The sequence below is a fragment of the Typopeltis vanoorti genome, chromosome 22, assembly GCF_054136105.1.
Source record: "Typopeltis vanoorti isolate ZY-2024b chromosome 22, IOZ_Tvanoo_1.0, whole genome shotgun sequence".
Lineage (NCBI taxonomy): Eukaryota > Metazoa > Arthropoda > Arachnida > Uropygi > Thelyphonidae > Typopeltis > Typopeltis vanoorti.
Genome location: NC_143570.1, coordinates 58104041 through 58116440, shown reverse-complemented (window position 1 = coordinate 58116440; position 12400 = coordinate 58104041). Strand labels below are relative to the sequence as shown.

General features: G+C 38.2%; 1 protein-coding gene across 3 annotated transcripts in view; it reads left to right on the top strand.

Annotated features, from left to right (window-relative positions):
• The window catches only part of LOC150094438 (rho GTPase-activating protein 12-like), a 413607-nt gene that overhangs the window by 334164 nt on the left and 67043 nt on the right, over positions 1 to 12400 (top strand). For all 3 annotated transcript variants that reach the window (XM_090412339.1, XM_090412341.1, XM_090412338.1), the window contains one exon: positions 7381 to 7458. In XM_090412339.1, the coding sequence (XP_090268465.1) occupies positions 7381 to 7458 (78 nt within the window). The remainder of the gene's footprint in view (positions 1 to 7380; positions 7459 to 12400) is intronic.

The window sequence follows — 12400 nt, the reverse complement described above, 5'->3', positions numbered from 1 at the left end:
ACCTTCTGGATATTACAGAATGACACAAGGAGGAGGACAAGAATAAGAACTCCTACTTCATCCCTGTTAAATCTTCCAAAGCTCCAATGAGAAAGAAGTGGATATCTATCTGTTAAAGTTTTTATATCTTTATATCTGCAGAAGTATGTACCTTAGAGAAAAAAAAAAATGATATTATGGTGTAGCATAAGTTTCCATATAGTTTCTTGTTTCATTTGTCTGTAGAATCCTCATAGATTTAATGAGACAATGCAGAAAGGAGATGCTATGATTAGTGAAGTGTCACTTTAAGTCTTTAACTTCTAGATTTTGGATGAACCTGACGAGGTCTTCAATCTATGAAGGAGCAATTGTGTAGCCTGCTTCTTGTAAACTGTCTTCCACTTTTTCCCAGTTGCTTTCCATTATTTCAATTTCATGCCCATCGTTCTTGATTTGGAAGCTTATTTTCTTTTCATGTAGATGATAATCATACTGAGAAAACTTTGAACTTTATTACATTTTCTTTAATTGCATCTCTCACTTTCCATTTATTTGCAAGATATGGTTCTTTATATTCCATAAATTCTTCTGCGTCTGAAGAGTTCATTTGATGATCCACAATCTTCTCCATCTCTTTATATTGTCTTCTAGATGCAGTTCTTATTTTAAATTTTTTTTTGCTTATCCTCAGTTTTTTTTATTAATTCATCTTTCCTTTCTGATTATCTTGTCTGCATTATTAAGTTCTTGCAGTTTGCTTACTTGTTTTTCTGTTTCTTCTAAAGTTTCTCTTTGTAGAACAGTTTTGTTTTTGCATTTCATCTTGTATCTGTTTGGTTGTTATACTAGATTCATTATTGGTAATTTCATCTGATGTTGTTCCATCTATGTGTGACTGGGAAAGTGGCTCCTACAGATCTGGAATTTTGGAACTAATTTCTAGCTGATTTGATCGCACACTTTTTGTGATTTTACTGAGTGTAGTTTGTTTAAAAGTGCTCTCTTTACTAGACTGAATTGGATGATACAGGAACTCTTCATTATGCCTCTCTGATATATACAGTATTCTAATTGGCTCTACTGGTGCTCCCACTCTTTCAGTGAAGATTCTAAAAGGACAGGTATTTACACGGTGTTCAGAATTATTGCATTTATTGCTTGGTTCAGTGCTATGGCATGTAAAACTGCAAGGGCTGGATGTTGATAAGGCATGCGAACTGGTAAAGGGGTGTTTGAAGGAGATAATGGCTGACTGTATACCTAGAGTCCGAATAGTAAATCATGTAGGGGTTAAATGGATGAATAACACAATTAAACTTGAGTTGCAAAAAAAGAAACAACTGTGGAAGGAATTTAAGGAGAAAGGTGACCTGCAGGCACACAAACAGTATAAAGTACAGGCCAGAAAGATAACAAGTGTTATCTTGTTATCTTTCTGGAAAGATAACAAAGGAAAGCAAAAGCTTTCCTTTGTTATCTTGGAAATAACAAAGGAAAGCTTTTGTTAATTAAAAGAAATTAGCCATGCAAGCTAAAGAGAATCCCAAACAGTTTTTTCGATATGCTGCAAGTAAAAGAAAAAATGTATATGGCAGAATGATTTTAAGGAATGCCAATGGTAGAGAGGTAACTGAATTAGTTGATATAGTGGTGATATTACAGGAATAAAAGATCCAACAGGTTATATGGGAATTGAGGTGAATGAAATGGAGGTGAATAGTATATTACAAAACCTGAATGTGAATACAGCTGTGGGTTTGGATGGTATACCAGCTCGGGTCTTACATAAAGCAGCATAAGAATTGTCAGTGCCCTTGACCATTTTGTTTAATTTGACTCTCGGGTCTGGGTTAATCCCAGACCAGAGGGGGGGTGGAAAGAGGGGAAAATAGTTCCACTGCATAAGGGAGGTTACAAGACTGCTGTTGCAAATTATCGACCGATCAGCACATCAGGAGTCGTCAAATTTTTGGAGAAAAGAGAAGAATACAGGAATGGATAGATGATAACGGGATACTGTATGGGGGACAGCATGGCTTTGTGAAGGGTAGATCATGCCTCACTAACTTGCTCAGGTTTTATAACACAGTGACGGCTGAACTGGATAAGGGTAAAGGGTTTACAGTCATATTGCTGGACCTTGCTAAGACCTTTGACAGGATACCACATGGAATTCTAATCAGCAAACTGCAGCATATAGGGATGGATATAGGGTTGGTGAGATGGATAGGAGGGTGGATGACGGAGAGATATCATAGAATAGTTTATTCGGAAGTAGAGTCCAAAAGACTGCCTGTGACTAATGGTTTGCCACAGGGTTCTGTCTTGGACCACTGCTATTTAATTTGTTCATTAATGATATTGGAAAGGATCTGAGAGGAACTATTCATTTGTTTGCTGATGATGCAAAGTTGGGTAGAGCAATAGTGAATGCACATGATGTCAAAATTTTGCAAGATGATTTGGATAGATTGGGGGACTGGGCTAAAAAGAATGGATGTCAATTTAATGTGGCAAAGTGTAAGGTTATGCATTTTGGGGTGAAAAGATTAGCAGCAGTATACCACATTGGTGGAACTGTACTCCAGGAGATTGATGAAGCCAGGGATTTTGGGGTGTTGGTGGATAGGGAGTTGAAGTTTAGGGAGCACATTGCAAAAGTGGCTAAATCAGATCACTTGGGGGACAGCAAGAGGAACAATAACAAGCAGGTTATTGTTCCTCTTTATCAAGCCTTGATAAGACCCCATCTTGACTACTGTGCCCAGATCTGGGCACCAGGGTTTCTTCTTGATGGGGAGGATGTAGAGAGGATCCAGAGGCGAGTGACCAAGATGATAACTGGTCTATGGAATGAACCTTATGAGAACAGGTTGAAGATCTGTGGGTTGCACAGAAATTGGTTGATGAGCAGAAAAGGGGTGATATGGTTGAGACATTCAAATTACTGAGTGGTTTTTTACAAGATTAATTCAGAGGAAATTTTTCAGAACAGGTCTGGTGGTGGGAAAACTAGGGGCCATCCATGAAAACTGAGCAAGAGTATAGTTAGCAAGGGTGTTAGAACTAGCTTTTTTACATGGAGAGTGGTGAATAAGTGGAATAAGTTGCCAGAGTCTGTTGTGGGTTCCATGACTGTGAGTGGGTTGAAGGCAAGGTATGATAGATACTGTGTGGAAGCTGAATAGTTGTAGACATGATGTTTAGCACCTCCCTCGATGAGTCTAAAGACTTCTTGGAGTTGCCCATAATAATAATAATTTCTGACAGGGTTTGAGATGCTGATTAGTGGTATGTCCAACCTCCATGCAGTTCAAACATTTAGATTTGGGGCAGTTGCTATGCATGTGATCATATGAACCACAACGCAGGCACTGCCATTGTACTTCAGGATAGTTTACCATAACTCGCGTTTTACCAATGTTGCAAAATTTGGCAATAAGTTTCTTCATATCCATTGTGAAGGTGACATCACCATAAAACCAGTTTGAATCCTCACCTGATAAACCCTTTTGCATGTTACTATCTTACCCCATTTCGAGAATGTGTATAAGAATTTCATTACTGTTATCTATATATTCCATTGGAGCCTCTGTAGCTCAGTCAGTATAGACAAAGGCCTTTGGTCAGAAAGACCTGAGTTCAATTCCCATCAGTGAAGTGAGGAACTTTATCTGGTCTCTTTTGACTAAAGGTGAGTTAGCTGGTCTCATACAGAGGGGGGGTTCACCTGGAAACTTGGGTTTTTTGTCCCCCAGAACAGCCCCATGAATACACATGGATTACAATCATGAAATCCCAGCCATATGCTGGATAAATGGGGTTGGGGAAAGCAATGGTGAACTACCCTGTAAAAATCTCACCAGGAATACTTTGTGGGCAATGCCTATGAAGTCACTTATTGTCAGAAACGACTGAAAAGGGAATATTAGATCAAATCATATATTCCATTGGAAATCTTTCAATTTTTACTGTTTTTACCTGGCTCCGAATCATTACAAGAATAACTGTGTTGTTTTCAAAAGTAAAAACCTTGTAATAGTTGCCCCTTGTTTCCACATCTTTAACTACAATTAAATATTTACCTCCACCGTACTGGGTGAAAGAATAAATGTTATTAGCACCAACTATCTCTTTTAAACCTTAGTCAACCATCTTGCTTCTTTACATCCTGGAATTTCAATTCCTAGAGTTTGCACCCTTCTAGGAATTGGTACCATTATCTCAGGTGAGGAAAAAGACTAACACCTCTGCATTTTAATGTAAGAAGAAAAAAAAAACCTTTCTGTCATAAGATTGAAAATTAAATAATCCCTTGATACAGAAATAATTCTACACCACCAGCAAATGTCTCTATTTGCGCTATTATAAAATGGCATCACAGCTGTCATTTTATAGTGCCAAAAGATCCCATAATGCAGATATAACTGCACTACCAGCAATCTTAATATTTGGTTTAGTTGCATGAAAAACCACCACTAGCACTAATAAAATAAAAGTGATAAACAAATGAAAAAAAACTAAAGTACTCATCTTGCTGAAAACCAAGATGTCATCAGTGATACCCTGAGATAATACCAAGGTTGAAGTAATGCAGAAGTCATATTTCCATATATAAGTAGTCAAAAGGTGTCGCACTTTATTACTAAAATATTCTGGATTAGAGATAGATGTTGAAAGTTTTCCCACTTGGTTATACTATAAATTAAAGATGCAAAGAAGTTATATTCTTGGTTTCATCCTTTATCCAAGTGTAAGCAAACAAAGTTTGCACGTGAAGTCACTTAAATCATTTAGTAGTCTTATTTTGTAATTAGATTTCATTTCTCTAATTTAATTTTTTTGTAACCAATTTGGTGGAAACCTTCATTTTACCTTCACTAAATAATGATCTGTATTTATTTCTAGCTCTCTTCTGACTTTAACATGTAGGATGAGGGTCTGCTGCTTTTTCATTTGCTGTATAGTAATCTATTATTGATTTTTGTCCTCCTGCACACCATGTATCTTTTAATGTTTGCGGAATGTATTCGTCATCAAATTCCTGATATGTACCCTCGAGGGATGTACAGGATATGACTCTACTACATGAAAAACTTACATTATTACTAACTTCCTATCTACTCATTATTTTTAAATTATTATATAATCAATGAGTCATTTGCCTTTTTTGTTTTCTGTTGGTTCTCGAAATCAAATTTTTTTATATTTTTATTATTACTTCTTTTTTTTTTTCCATTCCTATTCTGGCATTTAGGTCTCCAACTATAATTATATTGTGTATTTGTCATAAAATATGTTGACAACTGATGGTTCCAGGGGAAGTAGTGCATGCCAGAGAAATTGTGCCACCATATTATGAATAATTTAAAATAGATATACGTAAGCACATTGTTAAGATTGTTATATTATTATGTTATGAGAAGGATCAGCCAGTAAGCATTCAAGTAGATATCAACTATGGCTAAGATATTGTATATACGTGGTGCCAGAGTCGCAGAAGCATGTGGCAGTGGATTTGAACTGTGGTTAAAAAAAAGTGTTTTTTAAATAGTGTATAGTGTGAATTCTTTCATGAATTGTGCTCTCAGTAACACAAGTCGGTGTTCTCCCGGCTCATTCAAAATTTTTGGGCACCCAGGTGGAATGAAGCATTAGCCAGGCATACAAAAATTTTGAATGAGTTAAGAAAGATCCTTTTTCATAACAAATTAAAATAGTAATTTTATTAGAAATTACTTCAAAAAAGGATAATATTTTATATAGTAATTATAACAAACAAGACTAGGATTTTTTTTATTTTCTCATTAAGTAATGAAAAATTTTAATGCTCACTGCTTAAAATACTATACATTAATTCTTCTCTTCTTCTTAGATGCTCAGTTGTTAGCAGCTTTTTTGTAATTAAAATCTGTTGGACCTGGTCCCTCCAGTGAAATCAGCATCAGATTATTTAGTGTTCTGACTGATGCGATTCTTCATACTGGTTTTTGTCCTTTTTAATGCAGAGAAACCCCTTTCACATTTAGTTGTGCTCACAGGTATAGCCAGTTCAACAGCAGCTAGTTTTGCTAAATTTAGAAAAGACTCTTTGAGCTCAGATGATGTTGCTAATTTCAGCAGTATTTGTCTTGGATCTAGAATGCATTAGGGATAAAAATGGGAATAGAATGACTGATGCAGAGAACATAGTGGATTTGTTCAATGAGCACTTTATTGGAGTATTAGTAACGAATAATGGCAGATTCAGCTGCAGTCGCAAATGCCGTGTCGTCAAGTCCTCTGCCATTTAAGAACTCTATTATAAGCAATATAATAAGAGAGTTTGTGGCATGCAGTACTTGCTGCATCTATGCATCTCAGGAATTGGATATCTGGCATGTGAGAGAGAGAGTGAGAGAGGGGGGGGGTGCGTGTGTGTATAAAGTGCAGCCAGTGGGAGCAAATAAATGCAGTAGATATCTCAATAACTGACCTTGTTGCTCCAGGAACGGGAAATGAATAAATACCGGAAGATGAGTAGTGTAATAGGAGAGAATGAAGAAAAAAATATGAATGAGAAAATAATAGTTGATATTGTAGAAGGCGTGAGTGACTGTGAAAGTTTAGGAGATGGTTTTGTTTGGGAGAGTGAATTTCGATTAAAAGTGACTGGCCTGCAGAGGGAGATAGAGGAGCTATCCAACAATAGGAGAGAGGGAATGGTAAGAGGTATAATGTATGGGGACTCAATGATCCGTGGTGTTCAAGATAGGATGTGCGAGGAGTGTTTGCCAGGAGGAACGATAGAAAGTGTGGCTTTGGCAATTAAAAGAGGTGAAAGGGTGGATGAGATGATTGTGAAAAAAAAAGAAGCTGCTGCAATGCTGCATACACATATCTCTGTCATTAAGTATGTTTGTATGAGTCGACCAAAAATATATGAAACTCATCCTATGAACATCATCTAGTTGTCGACACTACTGCCCAACAATGTATCATTTGATGGTGCCTTGTGACCCTGCTTCTCTTTCTGCATCCCTTGCTAATATACTGCATGCGCTCGCACACACATATATAGTATATTAGCAAGTGATGCAGAAAGAGAAGCAGACATTTGCTAACATACTGTGCGTGTGTGTGGGTGTGCATGCACACACAATACACATGCATAACATGTATTTTCTCCTGAAGCTGTAGTGACTTTGCAAAATATTATAAGTAATAATTAACGTTTTTAATTGTTTTACATATATAAAACGTTATCTTTCTCCATTGATTGGCATTATAAATTAAAATCAGTGGTAAAGATTGTTCTGTACTGTTATTTACTCTCCTCAAATCAAATATTAAGTTATTTGTTTCAAACAAATGTGGTCTTATCTTGTTTTTATAAAATGCATTTTTCTGTTTCTTTAGAAATGACTGCAGATGGATTGTATCGAGCCAGTGGTAATTTATCTTGTGTTCAAAAGATTAGATTTCAAGTCAATCAAGGTCTGTTTTTCTTATTAAATTTTGTCTTTCTAAATTCTATATTTCTAAATTATAGATATAGAATATTTTGATGTGTTCCTCATAACAATGATGTGTGTTAATATATTTAAATATTAAAAGTTTTAAATTCATCCTCTTAAAATGGTTAACAATGTATGACAAGAATAAAATACATGGTGTTCAGAAGCTAATATTCATATGTAAATTGACTTCACAGTGAATAAAAAAAAAGAATAATACAAACATTTACAATTTTCCAACACCCACAGTCTATACTGAACTTTACATCAACATTTCTGCAAATCTTCTTCTTCTTCAGCAGCTTCTCCCACTTAAGTGAAGTTACTGTTTATAATGAGTCTCCTCCACACCTTCCTGTCTTGAGCTGTCACCACATCCAAGTTCTTCATCCTCAAGTCCTCTTCTAATAGCTCTCTCCATCTCTTCTTTGGCCACCCACGCTTCCGCCTTCCTTGCACATCCATCTGCATGACCCTTCTTCCCACATATTCATCCTCCCTCCTCATCACATGACTAAACCATCTCAACCTTTCCTCCTGTCTTTTCGCTCCTAAGTTCGTAACTTTCACTGTTCCCCTGACATAGTCATTTCTCAGACGATCCTTTCCAGTCACACTGCACATCCACCTAAGCATTCTCATCTCTGCTACTTCCATCCTGCTGATGTTATTTTTCCTCAGGGCCACAGTTTCTATAGCATATGTCATAGCTGGCCTTACTACTGTCCTATAGATTTTGCCTTTCAGATTGATTGGCACCCTCTTATCGCATAACACTCCAGCCATCGCCCTCCAGTTCCTCCAACCTGCTTGTATCCTGCATCCCACTTCCTTTTCAGCTCCTCCATCTTCTTCCACTGTTGAACCTAAGTATCTAAAGTCTCTCACCTTCCTGATGACATTTCCTTCCAGCTCCAGATCTGTCTCCTGTCCGCCGCCCACTGTGCAACACATATACTCTGTCTTACTTCTGCTCAGTCTCATACCTCTCTCTTCCAGTACTTTTCTCCATCTTTCCAGTTTAGTTCCCGCTTCTTCTCTTGAATCTGCACACAGTAAGATGTCATCTGCATACAACATTGTCCAAGGTGCATCTTCTCTCACCTCCTCTGTTACCACCTCCATCACAATATTAAAAAGAAACGGACTTAATGCTGACCCTTGATGCAAGCCAACTGTTACTTCAAAACTTTCTGTCTGTCCCAGACAGGTCCGAACACTTGTCTTCACATTTCTGTACATTTCCCGCAACAACCTGACATATTTCTCCGGCACCTTCTTCTCCCTCAGACACCTCCAGACTTCTTGCCTTGACACTTTATCATATGCTTTCTCCAGATCAATAAATACCAGATGTAGCTCCCTTTGTTTCTCTCGATACTTTTCCATCATCTGCCGTAACCCAAAGATAGCATCTGTTGTTGATCTACCAAGCATGAAGCCAAATTGTTCCTTTGCAATCTCCACCTCCTTCCTCAATCTACCATCAAGAACCCTTTCTAGGATTTTCCTTGTGGGACATCAACTTTATTCCTGTGTAATTTTTACTGTCTTGTGCATCCCCTTTACCCTTGTAGATGGGGACAAGAGTACTCTCCCTCCATTCCTCGGGTATATTTTCCTGTTGGCAAACTTTCATGAGCAGGTCCCACAGCAGGTCAAGGGCTCACTTTAGTGAGTACAGGCATGGCAAACCCGAGGTAACAGATGCTGGACCATGCCTTACTTCATGTAATATATATCTGTTATATTATTCTATAGACTGGTCCCTCCTCTTCTTTCTTTGCTTCTTTCTCCTCTCCTTGCTCCTTCCCCCTGATGCTATTAGAGTATTCGAGGGCTAGGGGTGAGTCATTTCGTCTTATGCAGCCACCGAAGGAGGCAAGCTAGCTTCAATAGGTGCCGGTCCCAAGCCCGGATAAATGCGAGGGGTGATGTCAGGAAGGGCATCCGGTTGGAAAACTTCAATGCCATCTCAAACTATGATATGAGTCAAAGAGAAAATGATATAAGGGCTAGAGCGTACCCCTTAAGCGACGTGCAACCACATCGCCCTACAGCTGCGAGAAGTGGACAAGGGCTATCGCATCAAGGGCGGGTGCGGTTAAAGAAGTGAGCCCAGCAGGTGGAGAGGATGTTGCAAGTGGGAACACTGAATGTTGGAAGCATGACTGGAAGGGGAAGAGAGGTGGTAGACATGATGAGGAAGAGGAAGTTGGACATTTTATGTGTGCAGGAGACAAGGTGGAAGGTGGGGGGGAAAAGGCAAAGGAACTCGGAGATGGATATAAATTGTTCTACTCTGGAGCAAATAATGAGGGAAGAAATGGTGTAGGAATTGTGGTGTGTGGCAGAATGAAGGGTGAAGTACTGGAAGTGGGTAGAAGGAACGACAGGATCATGCGAATGAAATTGGGTCTTGGAGAAGAGCGGGTAGTCGTATTATGTGTATATGCCCCGCAAGTTGGTTGTACAGCAGAGGAGAAAGATGAGTTCTGGAACATGTTAGATGAAGAAATGAGGGAATTGGAAGAAAATGAGATGGTGATTGTCGAAGGAGACTTGAATGGACACACAGGAAGACAGAACAGAGAGTGTGAAAGGGTGCATGGTGGCCACGGAGTGGGAATGATGAACCAGTAAGGAGAGAGGGTTGTGGACTTTGCAGTAGCGTTTGATTTGGCAATTGTGAACTCGTTTTTCTACAAGAGAGAAGAACATTCGATAACATTTAGGAGTGGTAACAACAGCTCACAAATTGACTACATTTTGACTAGAAGAAAACATCTTAAGGTTGTGACAAATTGTAAAGTAATTCCAACAGATCAAGTAGCACAACAACACCGACTGCTGTATGCAGACTTTAAAATATATTTGCAGATATATATTTGCAAATATATATCTGCAAATATAACAAGCTGGTTTCAGGCCAAACAAAGGATGTCAAGATCAGATTTTCATTTTATGACAAATAGTTGGGGTACTCAAGGGTCAAAGCTGTATAACTGAGAGGAGACCTCCACATAGCCTTTAAAGGAATGCGGAGAACCGACCAGGGCTTCTGACCTAATGTCCAGTCCTCACCTTCTCGTGGTGCACCCTGTTGGGTATCTACCTGGATAATGAACGAACGAGGATGGGCTGGCAATTTGGGATTTAGCCGACCAAATTGTATTCTTATTGGTTAAACCAAAATAAAAAAAATGATGGTACAACAGGACAAAATTTCATTCCGGCTGGGGCGTTGCCCGGTTAAACAAGGTCCCCGTTGTTTTGCCAGAGAACCAGGGCGAACAGCGAAAAGTCAGCTACTGGAACAAATCTGAAAACAAACCCCAACTCAACATCACCAGAGTTAAAGATCGGTACTATCAACATAAGAAGCCTGAATGGCAAAGAAATGGAGCTAGCTGAGGAATTAGATAAGTACCAGATTGAAATAATAAGGGTGACTGAAACAAAAAAGACAAAAACTGATGAGATCTTTCTGAGCAATAAATACAAAAAGTTATGTTCAGGAAATGACAAGGAAAAGGAGGAGTAGCCATATTACTCAACACAAAATACGAGGCTAATCTTCTTGAATGGCAGGCAGTCTCAAGTAGAGTGATGTGGGCAAATATGAGAATGGGGAACTGGACAATGAGACTTATTTGTGCCAATGGTCCCACAGAAGGTTCTACTAAGGTAGAAGTGGAGGAATTTTTTGATGCTTTAGAAAAAGCAACTGACACAATGAAAAAGGAAAAGTTGGTCCTTGTTGGGGATCTAAATAGCAGAGTAGGAAATGATTGTTAGACATACAAAAATAATTTGGGAAAATTTGAAGAAAAGAGCAAGGCTAATAATTATGGCAAATACCTGTTGGATTTCTGCTCAGGACATGGACTGGTTATTACTAACACCATGTTCCAACATAAAAATGTGCACAAATTCACATGGAGAGAAGAGGCAAGGAATAAGAAAAATCTCATTGACTATGTTATTGTTAATAGTGATGTTTTCTCCCTGGTGCAGGACACCATAGTGTACAGAGGATTTGAAATTGGAAGTGATCACTATTTAGTCTTGAGAAGGATAAAACTGAATTTCATATTGAAAAGAATAACATGTAATTAAGTTTTAAAGCAAATGAAAGTTGAGCAGCTTTCAGATGTGAACTGTAGACTAAAATACACAAAGATTATTGAAGAAAAAATGAAACAGTTTGAGAACAGGAACCAAGCCTTGGAGATTCAGTGGCAAGCCTTGAAGGAAACCCTGATTGATTCAGCCAGAGAGGCATGTGGTGAGGTTATCTGCAAGGATAGAAAAATCAGAACTCCATGGTGGACATAGGAAGTTAAAGAGGCAGTGAAAGAAAAGAAGAAAGCATATCAAAAGTTCCTGGCAAATAAGTCAGCTTTTGCTCTTAGAGAATACAGAGACAAATATAAAAAAGCGAAACTCTGTGTAAAACTAGCTAAATAAAAGTCATAGGACGACTTTGGCAAGAACAAAGAAATTAAATATCAAGAAGGTGGTAAGATATTCTGGAGGTTGTTGAAGAAGCTTAGAAATGGAGGAAAGAGTGCTGTAAAAGGAGTTAGAGATGATAAAGGTGAAATGAAAACAGGAGAAAAGGATATCCTTGAAGTATGGAGTAATTAATTCGAGAAATTGCTAAATGAAACAAGCAGTGATAGGACAGTGGTAAAAAAACACTCAACAGGCATACAGTCAGGAGTACATATCCATACAAGTAGAAAAAGCCATCAAAAGCATGAAATGTGGAAAGGCAGCAAGAGTAGATGATATTCGACCAGAAATGCTGAAGTATGGCAGTATAAAAGTCTTACGTTGGCTGCATTGCATAGTTCAGAAAGCCTGGACAGAGGGACAAATTCCTGATAATTGGAGTAGAGTTCTCATAGTACCCATAT